The sequence below is a fragment of the Zea mays genome, chromosome 3 (assembly GCF_902167145.1).
Source record: "Zea mays cultivar B73 chromosome 3, Zm-B73-REFERENCE-NAM-5.0, whole genome shotgun sequence".
Classification (NCBI taxonomy): Eukaryota; Viridiplantae; Streptophyta; class Magnoliopsida; order Poales; family Poaceae; genus Zea; species Zea mays.
In genome coordinates this window covers 7,585,297-7,609,085 of record NC_050098.1, presented here as the reverse complement: position 1 = coordinate 7,609,085, position 23,789 = coordinate 7,585,297, and the positions used below count along the sequence as shown (strand labels likewise).

The 23,789-nt window shown below is 47.6% G+C and overlaps 1 protein-coding gene across 1 annotated transcript; it reads left to right on the top strand.

Moving 5' to 3' along the window:
* The first annotated feature begins 4,585 nt into the window (after window positions 1-4,585).
* On the top strand, window positions 4,586-23,234 carry LOC100192491 (uncharacterized). The gene is made up of 22 exons (NM_001350132.1): window positions 4,586-5,567; window positions 6,457-6,572; window positions 7,098-7,306; window positions 7,884-8,003; window positions 8,092-8,220; window positions 8,308-8,433; window positions 8,915-8,970; window positions 9,074-9,173; window positions 9,260-9,377; window positions 10,374-10,583; window positions 10,671-10,971; window positions 18,491-18,584; window positions 18,859-18,967; window positions 19,859-20,130; window positions 20,214-20,341; window positions 20,536-20,770; window positions 21,231-21,419; window positions 21,500-21,786; window positions 21,872-22,052; window positions 22,138-22,380; window positions 22,467-22,549; window positions 22,633-23,234. Exons 1-22 carry the CDS (start codon window positions 4,732-4,734, stop codon window positions 22,778-22,780), a joined length of 4,290 nt encoding a protein of 1,429 aa, NP_001337061.1. The 5' UTR covers window positions 4,586-4,731; the 3' UTR covers window positions 22,781-23,234.
* Window positions 23,235-23,789: the final 555 nt, after the last annotated feature.

Here is a 23,789-nt window from a genome sequence, read left to right as displayed (position 1 = left end):
GAGTGTCCATGACCAGACTCCAAATTTGGAGTTAAGGAGGAGTAAGAGACAAGTGACTGAAGTCTCTAGGTGATGATTATATTATTTATCTAGTGGATGAAGAACCACGCTCCCTCACAGAGGCATATACATCTCCGGATGCAGAGTACTGGAGGGAGGCTGTCCGTAGCGAGATGGATTCAATCATCTCGAACGGGACTTGGGAGATAACTGATCTCCCAGCTGGTTGCAAGCCTGTGGGTTGAAATGGATCTTTAGGAGGAAGAGGAGACCCGATGGTACTATTGAAAAGTACAAGGCCCGGCTTGTGGCTAAGGGTTTTACTCAAAAGAAAGAGGAGGATTATTTTGATACTTATTCTCCGGTGGCTCGATTGCCCACAATCCGTGTGCTTTTAGCGCTGGCAGCTGCTTATAAACTTCTTGTCCATCAAATGGACGTAAAGACAACATTCCTAAATGGAGAGCTGGAAGAGGAAATTTATATGCAGCAACCAGAAGGATTTGTGGTTAAAGGACAAGAGAGCAAAGTATGTCGCTTGATTAAATCCTTATACGGTCTGAAGCAAGCTGCCAGACAATGGCATGAGAAGTTTAATAATACTCTGACCACTGCCGGGTTTTGTGTAAACGAAGCCGACAAGTGTGTGTATTATCGCTTCTTTGGGGGCAAAGGTGTCATCATGTGTTTATACGTTGATGACATATTGATATTTGGGACAGATTTGGAGGCTACCATGGAGACAAAAAGTATTCCTCTCCAAGAACTTTGATATGAAGGACTTGGGTGAAGATGATGTAATATTGAACATCAAGCTAATAAAGGGTGAGGATGGGATTACTTTGTCACAATCCCATTATGTGGAAAAGGTCCTGACTCGCTTTGGACATATGGACTGTAAACCAGTCACCACGCCCTATGATCCATCCTACATGCTCAGTAAATATGAAGGCGAGCCTGTGAACCCGCTACTATATTTGTAGATCATCGGATCTCTCATGTACCTGAGCAGTGCAACTAGACCAGATATCTCATATGCAGTATGCAGACTGGCTCGTTATTCAGCCAGTCGAGGAGATAGACACTGGGTAGCCTTGTATAGAGTGCTTTGGTATTTGAATGGAGCGATGAATCTTGGTATTAAATATACCGGATTTCCGTCAGTATTTGAAGGATTCAGTGATGCAAACTGGATCTCCGACTCAGATCAAATGAAGTCTACAAGTGGCTATGTGTTCACTTTAGCTGGTGGGGCCGTGTTATGGAGATCGTCTAAACAATCGATGTTGACACGTTCCACCAAGGAGGTTGAATTAGTTGCACTTGATTCAGCAGCATTGGAGGCTGAATGGTTGAGAAACCTGTTGTCAGACCTTCCAATGCTAGCAAAGCCGATACCGATTGTCCTAGTATACTGTGACAACACTTCTGTGTTGCTGAAAGTGAACAGTAGATTACATTAAGTCTGAAAGGAACCTTGCCGATCCTTTCACCAAAGGACTGGCTCAAAAGCCAATCCAAGCAGCGTGCGTGGGAATGGGACTCGTACCTTGTTAGCGGTTTTAACTGCGGATAACTGTCCTGTGTGACCGGAGGTCCCGAGATCCAGGCTCCAGAAAACGAAGCACTGTGGAACCAAGAGCACAAAAGACAAAGAGTCTCATTAGCTGCTATGCTCTGTCTGTATGGCAGGTTGAGCAATATGCTCTCAATGAAGTCAATGCTATAAGCAGGGAAATTGTACTACAAAATTTCCTTAATGATTTCACCTATATGAGCTGACTGTGGGGTCACAGTCCGAGAGAGAATGGGGTTTTCTCTCTAGTGAGTTCATGAATAGATATTAAAGGGCATGACTGTAACGCCCTGCCCCGTAAGAGAAGCAGATAATCTGCCTAGTACTATGTGCCTTTTGTGCAAAGATTCTCACACTAGGGTTTGTGGATCAAGGCGTAGTCCTCCGCTTACTCGTGCAGGGTTGGAGTACACTGGGATAGGCTTTGGTTCAAACCTAACAAGTACCTCTGCCGAAAAGTAGTATATAAACAGTACGGGACCTCAATGACATTGATCAGAAAATAAGAGTGAAAATGGTGGGGATTGTTGTCCGATTTTGTGTTTTCACTTTATTTAAAAAAAGAGAGATGCCAGTCGGGTGGGCCGGCCCATGACCGAGCAGCCCACCGGCTGGCGGTTTCCAAGGGCTCGTCGAGGAGCCTAGGAGCTCATGCGCAGAACGCAGAGGACGCGCGCAGGAAGCGGATGGCGGCGGCGCTGAACGGATCGGCGATTCGTTCGCCGCTTGTCCGAGATCTACGCCGCCCCTGCGCAACTTCCTAGCGGTCGTCTCCTTAAGATGGGCGGGCTCTCCCCTGGCTTCTCACGGGTTCGCTCTGCTGTTCTTCCTCTCTCTGTATTTGCTACTCCGGTGAGAACTGGAACTACCAGCATTTCGTTCTCTGGTATTCTGGTGACGATTCTTGCTGGGAGTGGTTTAAAGTAGGAGGAAGTGGTGTTGTGCTTGCACAACGTGTTTTACCTGTGCTCTGTTGCTGGAATCGTGCATCTGTGTGGTGCTGCTGTTCTTCTCTGATCTCTGTCCACCGTGGCCTGGTGCTTGGGCTCCTTGATGCGAGGTGTTCGTCTTCTCGGGCTAGTGCCGTGGACGTCTCCCTCGGCTCCGGCAGCGGCTTTAGTATCTCTGTCAACCTACTGCCGTGCAGGCCCGGACGTGGGCGGCGGAATTGGTTTTCTGGGACAGAACCTTGTGTTCGCTAAGCTGGTCTTTCCACGTAGACAATCTACGTGCTGTGAGTTACCCATTGCCTCTCTTAATTTATTGAGTAATTTTGTGCAATCTGCTAGTATTCAATACTTGGGTGTGATTGCACTATTTGTGGGCGGATTTGTGTGCTCATAGATGATAGCGGTGTAGTGAGACAACGTGACAGTCTGTGTTTTAGTGTATTATCATTTTCAGCATTGATATTATTTGTGCCTAATTAAATCTCACTTTTTGAGGCTGTTTACCTGTGTTAAATTCTGTTGTTTTATTTAGTACACAACTCCTTACTATTAGTATTTATACTTGATTATTAGGCTTATTACATCTGATCTAAAACCCTAATTTGGTAAGATAGGACTGTCACGTTAGTCGAGGATCTCTGATCACCTTTTAGCGTTGGAGGGCTGTTTATTACAGCAACCCGCTATTTTGAGAGCAATATTTTAAGATAAACAATCATGTTTATTTGTTTAATCTGCCTTCTTCATCTGCAAGCCATGTTTAATTATAAAATAGACCTGAGATGCTATTTTACATATTTACATGTTCTAGAATTGCTACTGTTCATTGCTGCAATAATTATATATGACATTTATCTGAGTTCTATGCTTGTTTTATTCGGAATTAGAATATTTAATCTAGTTAAATATCTTGAAAGCATGTCACTTATTTCTCCAATATTATAACATGGGCGTAGCCTATATGTGCGGAGATGCGATGAGGGAGCTTCCCTAATGGAGCAGGTGGCGGGAGCTCGACGCGAGTAAATCGGCCAACAAATCACGTCGATAGTGTTGTTGTTGTATATGTATGTGTTGTAGGTATATGTTTCATATATTTTTTATATATTGTTTTAATATAGTTATATATAACATTTCTACATGTCTGAGAAAAATACATAACCTTTTCAGTTTTTTTCTTGAGAAGCTCGTAAATTACGTGCCAACCTTTTTTGCTATCGTCTCAAGGAAATTAGAAAGATAAACAAGCATGAGCTATAAAAAGAGAGACAAATGTATCATGTCTTTGAGACTTTGAAAAAAAAGGCGTGGACTCTGAAGCGATTACAAGGGGGTGCGTGCAAAAAAAAATCCTTTACCAGCCACGTAGGCGACTTTGTGGCGAAGCCATGTCAGCTAAACACGCGCCACACACCCATTTGAACCTAAATGACACTAGATTATTGTTTCATTTTAGGGCTAGTTTGGGAACACCGTTTTCCCAAGGAAATCCAATTTTCCCAAGGGAAATTAGTTCATTTTCTCAAGGGAAAATTGTAATCCTTTGGAAAAACGATGTTCCCAAACTAGCCCTTAAGAGTTTAGAAACCTGTCTGATATAGGTTCATAAGTTTAGGGACTGCCAGCATATTTTATTTTAAACTAAACGAGATTATATAATCTAGATATATTATAACCCAATCAAACAAGCCCTTATTATCTAACCAAGAGAATTATAAAAACACTATATTTACATTCACCTAGCCAATTCAATACATATACTTTTGTGTTTTACCATAATATAGTTTAATATATATAGGAATTGTACGCACCGGCATGTGACTAATGTAAAGAGCAGTAAATTTTAAAAACAAACAGACAAGTGAGAAAACCCACCGCTCGTGCTCCACTTGTGTTGTGTCCACACACGCGAGCGAACCCGACGTCCCGACCCCTGCTATACGAATCTAGAGGTGAATCCAACGGCGTAACACCCTTCTCCCTCCACACCCTTCCTCTCCAAAAAACGAACATCAAAATGCGCGAGAGAAACGGAGCAAAGTCGAAAGGGGAAAAATGAGTTAAACCCAAATCGACACCAAACCCACTCCAGGAACACCCGCCTCCGCCGCCGCCGCCGCCATCGCCGGCGGCCACTACAAGCGCGGCGTCCGGAGACAGTACTGCGCTACCAACCCCTAGAGCCTGGATTCTGATGAGCCCTCCATGGCCTGTCATATCTGTCCCCTCTTCAATCTCCGACTCTTGCTGCTGCTCGGCGCGGTTCTCGGGAACGGCGGCCTCGGCCGGGGCGGCGGAGCGGAGGCTTCAGATCGGGCGGACCCGGACCCGTACTCGATCCTGATGTGGCACGACTACTCGCCGCCGTCGCCCCCGCTCCCGCCCCCGGACCCGCCGTCGCCGACGGCGACATGTGAGGGGGACCTCCACGGGAAGGGTGACTTCCACACGCGCTGCGAGGTCTCCGAGGAAGTGGAGCTGGACGGCGACGTCTACATCACGGGGAACGGCAGCCTCGTGCTCCTCTCTGGCGCCTCCCTGACCTGCGAGAAGTACGGGTGCGTTATATCCGCCAATTTCTCAGGCGAGGTGCGCCTCAGCCGCGGCGTCCGCGTCACAGCCGGCAGGGTCTCGCTGGTTGCCACCAACATCACGGTCGCCGACACGGTCGTCGTGAATACCACCGCGCTCGCTGGTGATCCGCCAGACCGGACCAGTGGCGTTCCCACGGGGACGCACGGCGACGGTGGCGGGCACGGTGGTCGTGGCGCCAGCTGCTTCGTCAAGGAAGGGCAGACGCAGGAGGATTCATGGGGCGGCGATGCCTATGCATGGTCTGACCTCGAACACCCCTGGAGCTACGGGAGCAAAGGGGGCTCGACCAGCGTTGAGAAGGACTATGGTGGTGACGGTGGTGGCATCGTGTGGCTGTTTGCTGAGGACCTGGTCATGAATGGCACAGTTCTCGCCAACGGTGGGGATAGCAATGAGAAGGGTGGTGGTGGTTCTGGAGGGAGCATCTTTATAAGGGCTGCATCGATGTGAGTGTTTGTGGAATGATTTTTTGTTCTTCTTTCTTTATGCTAAGTGAATTGAGATATGGGAATGCAAGCTTAGTTAATCAAGTAGTGTTTGTGGAATGATTTTCTGTTCTGCTTTCTTTATGCTAAGTGATTTGAGATGTGGGAATGCAAGCTGAGTCAAGTAGAATTTGGAAAACAGTTACCAATTGGGAAGACCAGCAGAATAAATTGGTGAGAAATATAGTGGAATTAAGTTGAAGTTTGAAAAACATTTACCAACTGAAGTCCAGCAGAAAGCATTGATAGGTCCTGTAGTTTAAATGAACCAGACATAATAGTCATTCTTGGCCATGTTTGTACCCAGATATAGTGGGCTAAGAGGCAATAGATGAAGGCCGCTCTTCTCCCCCTTGCAGATATGCATTTAGGGCAAATTAGTTCATTTATTTGATATACTGAAATAAGAAACAACAATTCTCAGATTTCTAAATTGTGAATCCATGTTTGTTGTATTTTTTGGGAAGCCTAGTGTCAGTGTAGTCACTGTCAGTTTGATGCTATGCTTTGAAACTTAGTTCTGTCCAATCACCAAGATTTTAGGATTTCTATGTGCATAGAAAGTTAGGGTAAGATAGGATCACCCTCATGGATTCATTGAGAGTAGATGAGTGATGCACATGATTAATTGGTGAGTGAGTCAAGCAATAGTTCTATACTAGTCATAATCTCATAATGGTATATTATTATGTAAGAAAAGGGGCAGTGGATGAATTTCTATTCATTTGCAAGTTTGTTTTGCTGTAGATCACTAGATCTGCTTAGTGCTTATTATAAGGTTTTGTACTTCAGGATATTTAGTAAGCCATTGCAGTTTTTTTCATCTCTTCTTATCCTCTGCTGGCAACAGGCATGGTGGTGGCAAGATCAGTGCCTCTGGGGGTGATGGTTTGGCTGGGGGAGGTGGAGGGCGAGTTTCTATTAACGTTTTTAGTAGACATGATGACACCCAGATTTTTGTTCACGGTAACTTTCTCTAAGTTCACACTGAATTCTGTTTTCTGACTTGATTTGTTTTTAGTGTTAACAGTTATCACTGTTTGAAGAACTGCAAGTAGAAAGATCAAAGATGCATATAGTTCTTTACTATCTGTTTCACTTTATGGTTATCAGTTCTGCTATTTTACCTTTGGTTGTATGCTGTTGCTTCATTCTAAACCTATCTAGGATCCGCTCTGAATTGATCTCTACTTCTTCTCTCTTGTATTCTTGTGATTTAGGTTTAACAGGTCTACATTTGCAGGAGATCTGCATGCCATGTGCTGCTTGTATCATGACAATAAAATTTTTTTTAGTTATCTATAGAAGCATTGTACTGTTCCTTTTCACTCTAACTCTTAACCTCCATATGTGAAATGTGTGCCATGAAACTCCTACTCTTGGTATTTTTCTAGCGATTGTGATACAGACCACACGTCTAAAGTTATTGTTAAGATGAGATGACCTTATTGTTTTATTTTGTTTGAAATTAATGTCTGTCATTTTTTTCAGGGGGAAGGAGTTCAGGCTGTCCAGATAATGCAGGAGCTGCTGGAACTCTTTATGAAGCAGTACCAAAAAGTCTTATTGTCAGTAACAACAATCTGAGTACACAAACAGACACTCTTCTTTTGGAGTTTCCAAATCAACCACTGTGGACAAATGTTTTTGTAAGAAATCGTGCCAAAGTTGCTGTCCCCTTGCTCTGGAGTCGCGTTCAGGTATGTGGCTTTGTAATGCTATCTTGATTAACACTCTACCAAGTACCAACCATGATGTCTTTTGTAACATTTAATTGGTTTTCTGACATTTTCTTGTTGAGGTCTATAGTCTTATGCTTTCCTGCTCTTCAGTCTATCGTCAAATTATATATCCTTTATGAATACATATATGCATTTTGGTTGTAAACATAGGCTGTACGAATCAATGTGGCAATGTCTCAATGGTGAATTACGGAAGTGCATGTGGTGTTCACAATGCAAAGTACGAAAGTGTAGATGTGATGTTCTCATATAATGTCGAACAAAAAAGAAACCTCAACTATTTTACATTTCAAATCTGATGACTATATGGCTGCACATACTGGAGTCTTGATGTTCTATTTATTTTTTGTACTCTGTTGTAACTGAAGCTCTTTACATCTCCATAAATCAATGTCACATATAAGTTGCATAAGTCATGCATGGTGCTTTTCTATAATGAGAAATAAGCCTATTGTGGAGTTGCTTCTTATATTAGGGTTGATCATGTTTTCTTTCTAAAATTTGAAGTATGGGACTTCTTATTTATAATTTTCAGGTCGAAGGGCAACTTAGCCTTCTTTCTGGTGCTATTCTAACTTTTGGTCTCACTCGTTATCCATACTCGGAGTTTGAACTGATGGCTGAGGAGCTTCTTATGAGTGACTCAACAATCAAGGTATTTTCCCTGTTGGTTTCTTGTGATATTCAATTATTCATCTACATTGTATCTGCTTTACAAGTACATTTAACTTGATTTTTTCTAGGTGTTCGGTGCTTTGAGAATGTCTGTAAAGATGCTCCTTATGTGGAACTCCAGAATGGAAATTGATGGCGGTGGAGATTCGATAGTTGCAACATCTTTGTTGGATGCTAGCAACCTGATAGTTCTGAAGGTTTCTAGTTGGTCCAATGTTAATTACCGCTCTTCCTATTTTGCTGCTTGTGCTCAGTATGTATAACTATTGCTCATATGTTTTCAGGAATCATCTGTGATACACTCTAATGCTAATCTTGGAGTTCGGGGCCAAGGTCTCCTAAATTTGTCTGGGGACGGAGACACAATTGAGGCGCAACACCTTATTCTTTCGCTGTTCTACAGCATACAAGTATGATATATATGCTTTTCAGCATCAGTGTCTTTTTTAGCCATCACCTTTCTGATGTATTTGTTTATTGCTGCAATCTTAGCGTATCGCATAGCAATTCACATTTTGAACTCTACAGTGCTGCACTGCTCTAGTCAAACCAAAGATGCAGTACTGGTCATTTTTTTTGATTGCCAGTACAGGTAATTTTTATAGCAATGCTAATCGTAATGGTTTCAGTCATATGTCCCCACTTATTTTAAGTGTATCTAAGCAATAGTTATACTGCTGTAATGACTGTCATACTTTTGTGTGTTGTCTTGTTTGCTGTCTGGTGTCTGCTGTGTCATACTATACTGCTGATGGGTTTTTCCTGTACACACAATTCAAATTTACAACTACCCGGGTTGAATGTTCAATATGTGGTCACATGAGATATTATGTTCTTTTTCGCTTCTGTGACCAGTTAAAGAAAGAATAGTGATAAATATTCATTTTGTAGGTTGGACCTGGTTCTGTTTTACGGGGCCCACTTGTAAACAGAAGTAGCGATGATGTGTAAATACTTTTACCTTCAGCTATCACATAGAGACATTCTTTTTCCCTATTTTTTATGTTGGAAATCTTTTTGCTCATTAATAAGCTCTTGCGCATCTATTAGGGCCCCAAAGCTGAATTGTGAAGCTGATAGCTGCCCTGTGGAAATAATTCATCCACCAGAAGATTGCAATCTAAATTCTTCATTGTCATTTACCCTTCAGGTACACTCAATTTTTGAACACTCGCATGCAGCTCCCAGATAGATTCTCTCATAAGATGCAGCTTATGGTATCTTTCTCCTATTTAGGTCTGTCGTGTTGAAGATATTGATGTCTGGGGTCTCGTACAAGGAACTGTAATTCATTTCAATAGGGCAAGAAGTGTCACTGTGCATACATCTGGAACCATCAGCGCATCAGGCTTGGGTAATTTGTTAGTTTTGTACTTCTGAAGGAATTCTCTGTTGGCTTGTTGCCTCTTGTATGCAGTTCTAATTTATGGGGACCAAGGGATAGCTTGTATCCCTCTGAAGGCTCATGTCATTAGCTTAGCCATTAGAGTTCAGAGTTCTTGTAAAAAATTGCTGAGCCTTTTTCTAAGCAAAGAGAGCGGCATAGTTATCACGGCATTGCCTAGGCATCCATGCGGCCGGCAATGGACGCCATGCCCAGTCGCGTTGCCTAAACCTAGTTAGGCGGACACCTGGTCACCTTAGACGACACCACGGCGACTAGGCAGGCTCCCAGGCGACGCTGCGTCGTCCCTAGCTGCTGAAGTTGGCTTCAATGGGCCTGCCTTGTGCCCTATGCGCCCATAGGCCAGTACTTGTTCCTATTCTTTCCCCTGCTGCCGCCAGCCACCAGGCCACCTGCCTGGGCAGCCCGCCGGCTGGCTGCCCCCGTGCCTCCCGCGTTGCCTGGGCAGGCGTGCCTGCGTCGCCTGCGCCCGACCACCCACGTCTCCCGCGCCTGGCCATGAATGTTGCATACTTGCTGCTGGACAAATGTGTGCCTAAGCGTCCAGGCGCCCGGCTGGCGACTCGCCTCACCGTGGCACCATTATAACCATGGAGAGCGGCACACCCACTAAGACCTTTAAGCTATTTATAGTAAACATATTTCAACAATGATAAGCAGCTAGCACCCAGCCTATTGACATGTCATGATATAATATTTTTTTTGCCAGAACCATATATAGTTGCACTCTATATTGTTGTTCAGAGGAGTTGCTCTATATAATGTTAAACTTTAATAATATCTCCTTGCTCTTTCCATTTTATATGTGGTTCTTAATGCTACTTCTTTGGCTTAAGAGGAACATAGTAGCCTTTTCCATTTTTCATGGTGCTTGAAAATGCCTGTGTGTCCATATGTCTGTATGGTTGCTATTTCTTCATTTTGAGATGATCCTTTCAAATTTAGGCTGTCGAACTGGAGTAGGGCAAGGGAAAATGTTAAGCAGAGGTATATGTGGTGGTGGTGGACATGGTGGAAAAGGCGGGGATGGTTTTTATAAGGGAAACCTTGCTGAGGGTGGAGCTATCTATGGCAATGCTGATCTACCTTGTGAACTTGGCAGTGGCAGTGGGAATGACTCTACCGAGTTGTCCACAGCTGGTGGGGGTATAATAGGTACTGCATATGCTCCTATTCTCATTTTTTTGACTCATAGCATGTCTTAATATTGTCTTTTTAAATGTTTTTGTAACTGCTCTCCAGCGATGGGCTCATGGGAGTATTCTTTGCCAAGTCTTGCCCTCTATGGCTCAGTAGAATCAAATGGTGGTAGCTATACTAATGGCTCTGTTGGAGGACCTGGTGGTGGTTCTGGGGGCACAATTCTTCTATTTGTGCATACTTTGTCCTTAGCTGAAAGCTCTGTCCTCTCAAGTGTTGGTGGCTTCGGAAATGCTGGTAGTGGTGGAGGTGGAGGGGGAAGGATTCATTTCCATTGGTCTAACATTCCTACTGGAGATGAGTATGTGCCTGTTGCAGCTGTTAAGGGATCAATACTTGCAAGGTCTTGTTTGATCCTTTCTCTAGTATTCTATTATAATTTATAGAAGATTAATTTGCTGTTTTTGGTCATTTGATGCCTTATCAGTACAATCTATAAACTTTTTGCATTTTACTTCGAATTTTAACCATGTTTTTTTTAATGCTATTCATATCCAGTCTCATTTGATTAGTATGATATGATTCACAATTGACATTATGAGGCAACAAACCAAGGAGAAGATGGAAAACGATGTTAGGATCAGGATCAGGTGGGTTGATAGGATTGCGGATCCTACCGGGGATGTGGCACAACGAGTAAGGATGGGACGCAGGGGAGGCCGGTTGCAGGGCTTTGCCCACGACCGGCAAGAGAGAAGAGATTTCCTTCTAATCTCTTGCAGTCTTGCTTACCTTCAATTGATACAATCTTTCTCCTTATATAGAGATGGTTACTTGACCTTTAAGCACTAGATCTAATCTTATCTCTAATTATCATCTTATTCCAAAATCCAAACTAGTCTTATCTTTATCTAACCTATCTGAGGGGTATGCTACAGTACCAGCGTCACTGTAGCGGCTTGGGCCCTGAAACTACACCCCTCCTAGACAAGCAGGTCGTCCTCGAGCTGCAACCTAACGATGACTCTGCTAGACACAAACCTAACACCTAAAAATAAGCCTTTTAGATCTCGACTTCTTTTATTATTCTGAATCTAAAATAGACTGCGACACTTTTTTTTGACCTCTTAAGATGAGACAGGCACCTTTCGCGCACTGGACCTGTATGTGTGCAGCCACCTGGATCCCATGGATGCCATCTGGACGAAAGGGGAGCACATGGATGATGGATGGCCACCTGGAATGGGTCACAACAATGACTAGCGGAGGCTCTCTCGCGGGAGTCGGTAGTGGAATGTGGTGGCGCTAAGCAGTGCGCCTGATGACAAGGAGCGTAGAATTGGAGTTCGTTGCTCGCGGGACACGCACCATGCTCGCACTTGGAGACAGCCGGTCGACGCGGTTGCTGATGCTCGTCGCGCACCGTGTGTCGAGGTCAACCGCCACCAAGGCTGCCCCGAGCATCTGCGGGCGCACCTCCTGCAACCTCTTGCGCACTAGGAGGCCACATGCTGCAGCCGCACCGCTGCAGACACCTCGCAGGCACTCGCCCGCACTATTGGAGTGAATATTCCATAGATTAGGGCTAACCCAACAGGTTAGCTATATAGTGTTTACATGGGCCACATGGTAGCCTTAACAGGCCTAACACTCTAACCCCCCCCCCCCCCCCCCCCCCCCCCCCGCAGTCTGGACGTCCGACGCAGCAGAGTACACAGACTGGACTCAAAAAGAAGTACATCACACAATAGGATCCCCCCACAGACTCAACTAGCCACTACTGATGTTGAGGCTGGAGCGAAACTCGGCGAAGGTCGAGGACGGAAGACCCTTGGTGAAGATGTCGGCAAACTGGGAGGTGGTCGGGACGTGGAGGACCCGAACAGTACCGGCGGCGACATAATCACGGACGAAGTGTAGATCGATCTCGACATGCTTGGTCCGCTGGTGCTGCACTGGGTTGGTGGAGAGGTAGATCGCGCTGACGTTGTCGCAGTAGACCACCATGCTCCTGGAGAGGGGACTGTGAAGCTCGGTAAGGAGCTGCCGGAGCCACGCAGCCTCCGCCACGCCGTTGGCCACGGTACGGTACTCCGCCTCAGCACTTGAGCGGGAAACGACCGGCTGGCGCTTCAACGACCAGGACACTAGGTTGCCGCCTAAGAAGACAGCGTAGCCGGAGGTGGAGCGCCGAGTGTCTGGGCACCCGGCCCAGTCAGCATCAGTGTAGACGACCAGCTCGGAGGAGGTAGACCGGTGAAGAAGCAGTCCGTAGTCGACGGTGCCCCGGAGGTAGCGGAGGAGGCGCTTGAGCGCCGCAAGGTGGGGCTCCCGAGGGTCGTGCATATGGAGGCAGACCTGCTGCACGGCGTAGGAGATGTCCGGCCTGGTGAAGGTGAGGTACTGAAGGGCACCGACAAGACTCCTGTAGCCGATGGGGTCCGCGACTGGGTCACCCGTGGCCTCAGAGAGCTTGGCCTGCGTGTCGACTGGGGTGGAGCAGGTCTTGCAGTCACTCATCTGGGCCCGCTCCAGAATGTCAAGAGTATACTGTCGCTGGTGAAGGAGGAGTCTTGAGGGGCGAGGCTCAGCAGTGACCCCCAGGAAATGGTGAAGCACGCCCAGATCTTTGACCGGAAACTCCCGCTGAAGCGCGTCGACGAAGCGGCGAAGAAGAGACGGACTGGAGGCGGTGAGGACAATGTCATCCACGTACAGTAGCAAGTAGGCAGTCTCTGCGCCATGATGGTGGACGAACAAAGACGTGTCGGACTTGGCCTCCACGAAGTCCAGTGTCACCAGGAATGTAGCCAGTCTGGAGTGCCACGCCCGGGGGGCCTGCTTGAGGCCGTAGAGGGACCTGTTGAGCCGGCAGACCATGTCAGGGCGAGAGGAGTCCACGAACCCCGCAGGCTAACAGCAGTAGACGATCTCGGTGAGGGCGCCGTGCAGGAAGGCGTTCTTGACGTCGAGCTAGTGAACTGGCCATGAGCGAGCGAGGGCCAGCGAGAGCACCGTGCGGACGGTGGCCGGCTTCACAACCGGGCTGAAGGTCTCATCGTAGTCGACTCCGGGGCGCTGAGTGAAGCCCCGAAGAACCCAGCGAGCCTTGTACCGGTCCAGGGTACCATCGGCCCGTCGCTTGTGTGTCCAGATCCACTTGCCGGTGACGACGTTGGTGCCGGGCGGACGGGGCACCAGATCCCACTTCTGGTTGGCGACGAGCGCCGCGTACTCCTCCTCCATCGCCTGACGCCAGTGGGGGTCCAGCAGGGCGGTGCGGACGAAGGAGGGTACCGGAGAAACCTGTGAGTCTGCGGTCGTGGCCGCCAGGACACGGGGCGGCAGGGTACCGGCCGCGTGCCGCGTCACCATCGGGTGGACATGCCGCGGGTCGCGATGAAGGAGCGGTGGATGGTACACCGGCGTCTCGACACGGGCCGCGGGTGGCCGCGGCGGAGGTGTAGGTGTCCCTGGCGGGGACTGGGCTATCGGCGATGACAGCGGCAGGGGCGGCGACGGTGGAGGTGCGAACCCCGGCGGCGGCAGCCGACGCTGGTAGACCCGCACCGGCTGGGCGAAGCGGGCCGGAGGGGTCGTCACCGACGGCCCCGTAGGCGGTTCAGTCCCACCACCCTCGCTCGGCCCGGGGGCGATCGGAGACCGGGCTCCGCGGGGAGGCGACACCACCGTAGGCGACACCACCGAACTCGAGCAAGGTACCGGGCCGGGAGTAGGGCCGACAGGTGGTGAGCGAGTACCTGTAGAGAGAGGAAGGAGAGGTGGCTCGACCACCGCGTCAGTCTGAAAGAGAGTGAAGAGGTCAAGGTCAGGGTCAGAGGAGGGTGGTGTGGTGGTGGAGGAGTAGGGAAATACAGACTCATCAAACACCACATGGCGAGAGATGAGGACCCGGCGAGAGCAGAGGTCAAAGCAGCGGTAGCCTTTGTGGTCCGGGGAGTACCCGACAAACACACAGAGGGTGGAACGGGGTGCTAGTTTGTGAGGAGCAGTGGCAGCGGTGTTCGGGTAGCAAGCACACACGAAGACACGGAGGTGGTCATAGCGCGAAGGGGTACCGAAGAGTGCCTGGTGAGGAGTGGGGGCCGGGCACGCAGTGGAAGGGAGACGGTTGAGGAGGTAGGTAGAGGTGTGGAGGACCTCGGCCCAGAAACGAGCCGGAAGGTGCGCCTGGAGAAGAAGAGTGCGGATGGTGTCGTTGGTCGTGCGGATCATGCGCTCAGCCTTGCCGTTCTGGGAGGAGGTATACGGGCAAGACATCCGCAATTGCATCCCGTGGGAGAGAAAGAAGTCACGAGAGGTGGAGTTATCGAACTCCCGACCATTGTCACACTGAACGGCCTTAATGGTGAGGCCGAACTGAGTGGACACCCAGGCGAAGAAGTGGCGGAGGGCGGGTAAAGTCTCAGACTTGGCACGCAAAGGAAAAGTCCACACATAATGAGAAAAATCATCAAGCACCACAAGATAGTATTTGTAGCCTGACATACTGGTAATAGGTGAAGTCCACAAATCGCAGTGTACAAGATCAAATGCATGAGTAGCATGTGAGGAAGAAGAAGAAAAAGGAAGACGAACATGGCAGCCTAATTGGCACGCATGACAAAGATGCTCATCATGGGATCTAGTACATGGGATAGTGGCACTACGAGTAAGCTGCATCAAGGCATCGCGTCTGGGGTGACCAAGGCGACGATGCCAGGTGGTAGAAGACGTGGCGGCAGCAAAAACAGCAGCTGTGTCAGGTGACGAAGACGAAGAAGATGTGGCGTGCGGAAGCCGAAGGGTGTAGAGGGGGCCGGTGCTGTCACATCTGAGGAGGGGGCGCCGAGTTGCCGAGTCCTTCACAGTAAGACCAAAAGAGTCAAACTCGACAGAACAAGAATTATCAGCAGTAAACCGATGAATAGAAAGAAGATTGTGGACCAAAGAAGGAGCGACAAGAACATCGGGAACGCGAAAAGAGCCGGGAGGGCCGGCGGCACCCACAAATGTGACAGGAAGACACGAGCCATTCGCCACCATGATGGACGAGGGGAGAGAGGAAGAAGGAGGGCGAACAGAGGTGAGTATACCAGGGTCGGGGGTGGTGTGGTAGGTAGCACCGGTGTCCGCGATCCACTCGGGACCCATTGGCGGAGTCAGAGTAGGAGTCTGGAAGGCAGCCAGGGCGGCCGCGTCCCAACCAACCAGCCCGGACGGTGGAGTAGCCGGAGGCGTGGGCCACGACGAAGCGGCAGGTGTCGAGGTCCAGGGCGACGGAGAGGCGAAGGCGAACCCTGGCTGCGCACCAGCGAACATGGCCACCGGAGGCCGAGCCTGGCCCCTGGAACAGCCACATGGAGATGCGCCCTGACCACGGGTGGTGGAAAGTGGGCCAAGGCGCACTCTGCTGGGGTCCTGGCGTCGATACGTGGCCACGAGCACCACCGCCACCACCACCGCGGCCACCACGGCGGCGAGGACCACCACCGCCCCCGCCTCCGCCACCTCGACCCCCGCCGCCCATGCTCGGCCCGGGAGGGCGAGGGCCAAGGGCATACTATGACGGAGTAGGCGGACGGGTCGGGGTGAAAGCCGCCAGTGCTGTCGAAGAGGACGAGGACCTCGGGCCGGAGATCGATGCAGCATGAGCACCCAGAGTGATCTCCTCCAGCGCGAGGTCGTCGCGAACCTGGAGGAAGGTAGGAAAGGGGCGCTGGCGCATGATCAACGACCGGAGGTGGGTGTAGCGATCGCCGAGGCCGCGGAGGACGTTGAGGACTAGGATGCGGTCCTCCACGGGGCAGCCCAGATCGCCAAGTGAGTCCTCCATGGTCTTCATCTTGCGGCAGTACGCACTGACACTGAGGTCCCCCTGGACGAAGGTGTGAAAAGCGGCGTCGAGGCGGAGAGCCCGGGCCTCGGCGTTGCCCATGAACTGGCCCTCGATGGCAAGCCAAACAGCCCTGCTGACCAGCCATGGGCGCACCGGGAAAGAAGTGGCGGCGGCTGAGGCGCCCTGGGCGGCGCGGCCGGTCCTTGCGCGGCTGAGGGCGCGCACGGCGGCGTCGGGGCCGCGGCTGGACGCGGCCAGGCGCGGCGTAGCAGGGGCACGGTGCCAGTCAGTCAGGGCCGCCAGGAGGAGGGCGGCGACGGCGGAAGCCTTGGGCTGGAGTCTGGCGGCGGTGGCTGAAACCCTAGGATAGGGTGGCGGCGCCAGAAACCCTAGGGCGAGGGCAGCGACGGCTGTAGGGAGGGTGGCGGCGCCAGAAACCCTAGGGCTAGGGCAGCGGCGGCTGTAGGGATGGAAACCAGGCTGATACCATATTGGAGTGAATATTCCATAGATTAGGGCTAACCCAACAGGTTAGCTATATAGTGTTTACATGGGCCACATGGGCCTAGCCTTAACAGGCCTAACACTCTAACACGCACAATTGCCTTCCTCTCCGTCAGTTACTGCAAGGTTGCTAGGACGACTGGCTATCACTGCTTGAAGATGGGGCGCTGTCCTTACCGACGCGCTAGGAGGCAGCGTACCACCGCTGTAGTTGCGTCGTCGATGCCCGGATGCCATCCACCCGGATGCCATCCACACCCCCGTAGAAGACGCCATCGCAGTGCTGCTGTGGTAGCACAGACATGGGGGCGGTGAACGATGGGATCAGTGAAGGAGTGGTGGGAAGCAACCCCAGACTGCTGCTCTCCTCGGCGGTCAGGAGCCTGCTGTCTGGTTGTGGCGGCAGCCAGTTGATCGTCAGCGGAAAAGGGTCGGACACCGAACTCGCATGCATGATATGTGGCGCAGAGAAGACCTCTGGGATGATTGGAATCGACGTTGGAAGGGCCAGAATGCCTTCGAACCATGGTAGGCCATACTGTAGCAGGGTCGGCACAGAGGGCGACAGTCGTCTCACAACGGCTGACAGGGCAGAGAGGGCGCCGCATAGCCGGGAGGGCCGTATGGGTAATCTTGCACAGCGGAGGGGAAGATGTGGGACAACGATGAAAGATCGATCACGGACGAGGCCGACACAGACTATACCTTGATCGCCCCAACCGGGCGGTCAACACCGACAGGTGGTTGATGATCAACGTCTGGGAGTCCAGCACCTGCCGCTAGAACGACATGAAGAAGTCCTGCGACACGGGCGTAGTGGGCGACGTGCTGGTGGCGGCTGCTGCCCCGGAGGTCGCCGGGATGGGGCCCGTTGTCGGGGGAACAAAAGGCTGGGGAGGGTTGTTCGACATCCTAGGATCGGCGAGGCCTCTGATACCAGATTGTTATGATCAGGATCTGGTGGGTTGATAGGATTGCGGATCCTACTGGGGACGTGGCGCATCGAGTACGAATGGGGCATAGGAGAAGCCGGCTGTAGGGCTTTGCCCACGGCCGGCAAGAGAGAAGTGATTTCCTTCTAATCTCTTGCTTACCTTCAATTGATACAATCCTTCTCCTTATATAGAGAGGGTTACTTGACCTCTAAGCACTAGATTTAATCTTATCTCTAATTCTCATCTTATTCCAAACTAGCATTATCTGTACCCAATCTACTTGAGGGTGTGCTACAGTAGTGACGTTACTGTAGCGGGCTTGGGCCCTGACAACAATTTTATACTGTATTCCTTGATTGTTGGAACTTCTAATTAGGGGCTCTGCTACTTTATCATCAACTTTATGGATAGTGCCATTGTCATGCAGATTTTTTATTTGTTCTTTTTTCCCTTGTATTGGCTTGTTGGAGTCATTTCATCCTATATACTGGAGAACAGTTGAGATGTGATGTGAACGATACAGCTTAGTTTTGATTTTCTAAATTTTTTCTTTCATCACCTGTAGATACTAAAATGTCTGGCATAACCGTAATGTTTTGAGTTATATTTATATATTGTTTGTATACTAACTATGTATTATACAGTGGAGGAGTCAGCAAAGGGCTGGGATATTCTGGTGGCAATGGAACGGTCACAGGAAAAGCTTGCCCAAAGGGTCTTTATGGAACATTTTGCAAGGTATAACTTATTTATATGTTCCAAACACGTTGTACCCTATATCTTGTTGCATTCCATAAGCAGTGAAGTTTGGTTGATTCATACACAAAATGGCCTAGATGTTCTATATCATGATAATGTGTAATATCTTGGTTTATTTTTTGGTTTGGTAAATATTGAGTAATTCCATAAGCATAACTGCATAACTATTATTTCCCTTAGTTCTGGAGTGGCCAGTGGCCATGTAACTCCAGTGCTACTTTATGCTGTGGTAATTGTTTTTCATAAATTGCAGGAATGCCCTTTGGGAACATACAAAAATGTTACTGGATCTTCTAAATCTTTATGCTTTCCATGCCCTCCTGGTGAACTCCCTCACCGTGCTATATACATAAATGTCAGAGGTAATTCTTATTTGTTTTTAAGCTGGTGATATGAAGTCTCAGTTCTTAGTGGAGGGTCTGTTCTTTTTTTTGGTGGTCATGGGTGTCATGTGTGGAGCTTCCCTGATTAACTGGTTATCCCAGTTCAACGCTGTGGGGTGTGCTCTATGTAGCTACTTCTGTTATTGCTTTCTTAAAAGCTGAGTAAAATCTCCTTTCAAAAAAAAATTCTTATTTGTTTTTGGGGTGTCGTTGTTAGAGGTTTATATCATGGGCTTATCATGCCTGGTTGGCAGTGTAACTGTACCCCATTAATGTTAGAGTTAAATAGATATAAGGGTTTCTCCCTTCAGGGGTCAAGTATCCTCTCTATATAAGGAGAGATGTATCAATCTAATCAAACATGAATTAGTTCACTTTTGCTTGGCCATAGGTAAGGCCCCTGGCTGGCCCCTCTCTCCCTCTCAACCCTAACCGCTACCATATGTTAGAGTTGTATGTCATGAGCTTATTGGGCCTGTGTTGGATAATGGTTTCTTCCTTACCCTCATATAAGGAGAGATGTATCAATTTAATCAAGCAGGATTTAGAAGTCCTTTCTTGCTAGGCAGTGGGCAAGGCCCCGATCACCCCCCTTTCTCCTTCTCAACCCTAACTGCCGCCATAACACAAAGTGGAAGGGCTACCTGCGAACAAAAAATTGATTTAACTTTCTATAAGTTGCTGCCCTCCCCCCATCCCCCCACCCACCCACCCAACACCTATAATTTGTTGACCATTGTTTTTCATGTTTTCATATGGATTTGGTTTATAGCGTTTCACATTTTTTCTAAATTTGTAGATCTTGTCCTGCCTAGTTAATTCAGACACATCTGTTACTTCACTTGAATATACCTTGCTTACATTTTTCAGGAGGTGCTGCTGAAACTCCATGTCCCTACAGATGCATGTCTGACAGATATCGCATGCCTCACTGTTATACAGCTCTGGAGGAGTTAATATATACTTTTGGGGGACCTTGGCTATTTGGTCTTTTTCTTTCAGGCCTCCTTATCTTGTTAGCTCTTGTTTTAAGTGTTGCTCGTATGAAATTTGTTGGCACTGATGAGTTACCTGGGCCAGCACCAACTCAGCAAGGGTCCCAAATTGATCATTCCTTTCCCTTCCTAGAATCACTAAATGAGGTACTTCATACCTTTTCTGCATATCTCACATCTTAAACGCCATGCACCTCCTGAATTCTGATAAAAATTTGATAATTACACAGGTCATTGAAACTAATAGGGCTGAAGAGTCACACGGTCATGTACACAGGATGTATTTCATGGGTCCCAACACCTTCAGTGAACCTTGGCATCTCCCACACAGTCCGCCAGAACAAATAACAGAGATCGTGTATGTGTGCTTGTTCACAAGTGAACCTAGATAATACTCAATCGGATCCAACCTTTGTGGTCCTTTTCTTTTACCACCCTTAAGCTCTGTCGAGTCATTATTTTGAGTCAAATAACCATTTCAATCTGCCTGTAGGAAATACTATCAGAAATACTTGAAAAGGTGTTCTAATTTTGCTCTATCTTTGTTGTCAGATATGAAGATGCATTTAATAGATTTGTCGATGAGATAAACACCCTTGCAGCTTATCAATGGTGGGAAGGATCTATTTACAGTATTCTTTGTATACTTGCGTACCCCGTGGCTTGGTCATGGCAGCAGTGGCGTAGGAGAAAGAAATTACAGAGACTTCGTGAATTTGTTCGCTCTGAATATGATCATTCATGCTTACGGTCTTGCCGTTCACGTGCACTCTATGAAGGCCTCAAGGTTGACTTGGTTTCTCAGAAAATTCAAATATCTTTAAAGCTCTTGGTCTTGCTCATAAATTTTAAACACTTCAAGCTCTTAAAGTTGGAACCTTACGGTGCTGCTCGCACACTGAGACTACCTATACTACTATAAGTGACAAATATTTAGTTATTAGCCGAAGGGAGGCCTCCAAAAACTTACATGATTGGAAACGGTACTTAAACATGCTACTTTGAGTAGAAGCAAGGGTTACTGCGTTTATACTAGTACTGTCTACAAATCTAAATGCTTGTCACCAAATTTATTTGCCCCCTAGAATCACATCCAGATTTATATATACCATCTGTAGATTATCCTTTTATAATTTCTAGTGTCTGTTTGGTCAATTGTATACTGTTTATGTTCATTCTTGTTTCCAAAGATGGAATATTATCTTCCAGCCTATCATTTATTTGATTTCTGCTTTTGCAATCTCTAGGTGACTGCAACCCCAGATTTAATGCTAGGGTATTTAGATTTCTTCCTTGGGGGAGATGAAAAGAGGCCTGATCTTCCACCTCGTCTTCGTCAAAGGTTTCCAATGTCTCTTATCTTTGGAGGCGATGGAAGTTACATGACTCCGTTTTTACTTAATAGTGATAGTGTGCTTACTAGTCTTATGAGCCAGGTATCATTTTAATATCTTTCATATTGAACTGCTCATGTCCTTACACTTTTTCTCAGGAACTCACGCCATATCTGTTACAGGCTGTTCCCTCATGGATATGGCACCGTCTTGTAGCTGGATTGAATGCACAGCTGCGTTTGGTTCGCTGTGGAAATCTGAAAGTAACGTGTCTTCCAGTCATCAACTGGCTTGAAACTCACGCGAATCCTTCTTTAGCTGAGAATGGTATCCGCGTTGATCTTGCCTGGTTTCAAGCTACAGCACTAGGGTACTGCCAATTTGGTCTTCTTGTTTATGCTGTTGAAGGAGATGCTGCACTTACTGAACCTGATGGGAGCCCTAGAATAAAAACAGAGCAACAGACACCGTGAGTTATTATGCGTTTTTATGTTTGTAATTGATCTTGTTTTTCATCATTATTATTTATGATGGCTTATTATTACACCACACAGAACACAAAACATGCTTGTTGAGACTCAACTCAGTCAGTCCAGGATTAAGGATGCTCTAATGCGCAGAAGGATCACTGGTGGAGTTCTCGATAGTAATAGCTTAAGGACGCTAAACGACAGGAGAGATTTATTTTACCCATTTTCTCTTATCTTGCACAATTCGAAACCAGTTGGGCACCAGGTCTTTCTCTGCCATTGTTCCTGTCCACAGAATAATTATTAATCTCTTCATTTTGTGCTGATCTTGGTTCTGTTCTTAACTGCAGGATCTTGTTGGTCTGGTAATCTCAATACTGCTTCTTGCAGATTTCAGCTTAGTTTTGCTTACTTTTCTCCAGCTGTATTCGTATTCTATGGTCGATGTTCTCTTGGTTTTGTTCATTCTACCTCTTGGGATTTTGTCGCCTTTTCCTGCTGGTATAAATGCTCTATTTAGTCATGGACCGAGGCGATCAGCAGGCCTTGCTCGTGTATATGCATTGTGGAACATAACTTCACTGGTCAATGTCGTAAGTATTCTTCAACCACCTACATTCCAATGTTATATCAAGTGTTACACCTCTATAACTTTCTCCCTGTGCTTGTTAATCCCTAGGTTGTGGCTTTCATATGTGGTTTTGTACATTATAAGTCATCAACCAAAACACACCCAAGCGTGCAGCCCTGGAACCTGGGAACGTAAGCATAATTTCCTTCGCCTGCCCACTAGCATCTTCTAAGAGTTGTATGCGGTTAAGCCACATGTCATGAAATCTTTCCAGGGATGAAAGCAGTTGGTGGCTCTTCCCAACTGGACTCATGGTGTTGAAATGCATTCAAGCAAGGCTTGTTGATTGGCACGTTGCTAATTTAGAGATTCAAGACCGTGCGGTATATAGCAACGACCCAAACATCTTTTGGCAGTCATGACACCTGGTGTAACTGAGGTCCTTCTGGAAAGCTTTTTACAACTCGATTTTTTGTGAGTTGATAAAAGGAAAGAGTGCGGGCAGCAAGGCCTTTCTTTATTGACCAGACCAAAGAAGCAGCTACAGAGGTTATATAGACGCATACTTCCGCATCCCCCGCTGATAATGTGCAGTTGCAACCGGTGTTCTGTTGTATATATAAAAGGTGTTCTTGATCCATTCTTTGTAGGATTTAGACACCATAGAGTTTATAAACAATGTCAAAAGCTAACCTAAGAGAGACATCGGAGGGATGTGGATTTGTTGTTCTATTGCTACCGTGCCCTGGCCCTTGATGTTTGTTGAGATGGGCAGAGGGGGGCAACTAAAAGTCAGGGAGACGCAAAAGCCTCTTGTATGTGATCAGATGGGTAAAACAAGTTATTATATTATTAACATGCTCCAGGGTTTTCACTAACAGCAAGGCTGATAGACTGAGAAATCGGTGTGAAAATCTGGTGATGTGCCCTTGCAGCTTAGCAAATCACGGGGTGATGCAAAACCCTTCTGTAGTATCTGATGTTGCGTCACTTGCGGACCGGTAGTGGTGGATGGATGGCCGAGGGCCCGTTTGGATCCATGGGCTAAAATGGACGGCTGAGGGCTCGTTTGGATCCATGGGCTAACAACCAGTTGCTAAATTTTAGCGCTCAATGATCCAAACAGGATGGCTAATGTCTGAGCTAAAGTTTAGGTTGTTTGGAAGAGCTTCACTTCAAAAATTTTAGGTCTATTTTAGCCTTTTCTATCAAATAGATCCTCCACGGGTTCTAGCCTCAAAAAAACTAAAACTATAGGTCAATTTTATGAAATTTTTGAAGCTCCTCAAAGGATTCATGACCTGTCCATTTATGTCTCTTTGTTCACATGTTAATCATCAAGTATAATTAAAGAAAATTTGTACAAATTAATTGTATTGCATAAGCTGAAGTCTATGTGCGAGCCAAACGCTTTTGAACCTTGCCGTGAAG

Excerpts from the sequence above, each read along its gene's own strand:
- LOC100192491 (NM_001350132.1), top strand. The coding sequence starts at position 4,732 with ATGGCCTGTCATATCTGTCCCCTCTTCAATCTCCGACTCTTGCTGCTG. Across the intron at positions 10,584-10,670 it reads AGCTGGTGGGGGTATAATAG|CGATGGGCTCATGGGAGTAT; the intron begins GTACTGCATATG and ends ACTGCTCTCCAG. Across the intron at positions 18,968-19,858 it reads TATATACATAAATGTCAGAG|GAGGTGCTGCTGAAACTCCA; the intron begins GTAATTCTTATT and ends TACATTTTTCAG.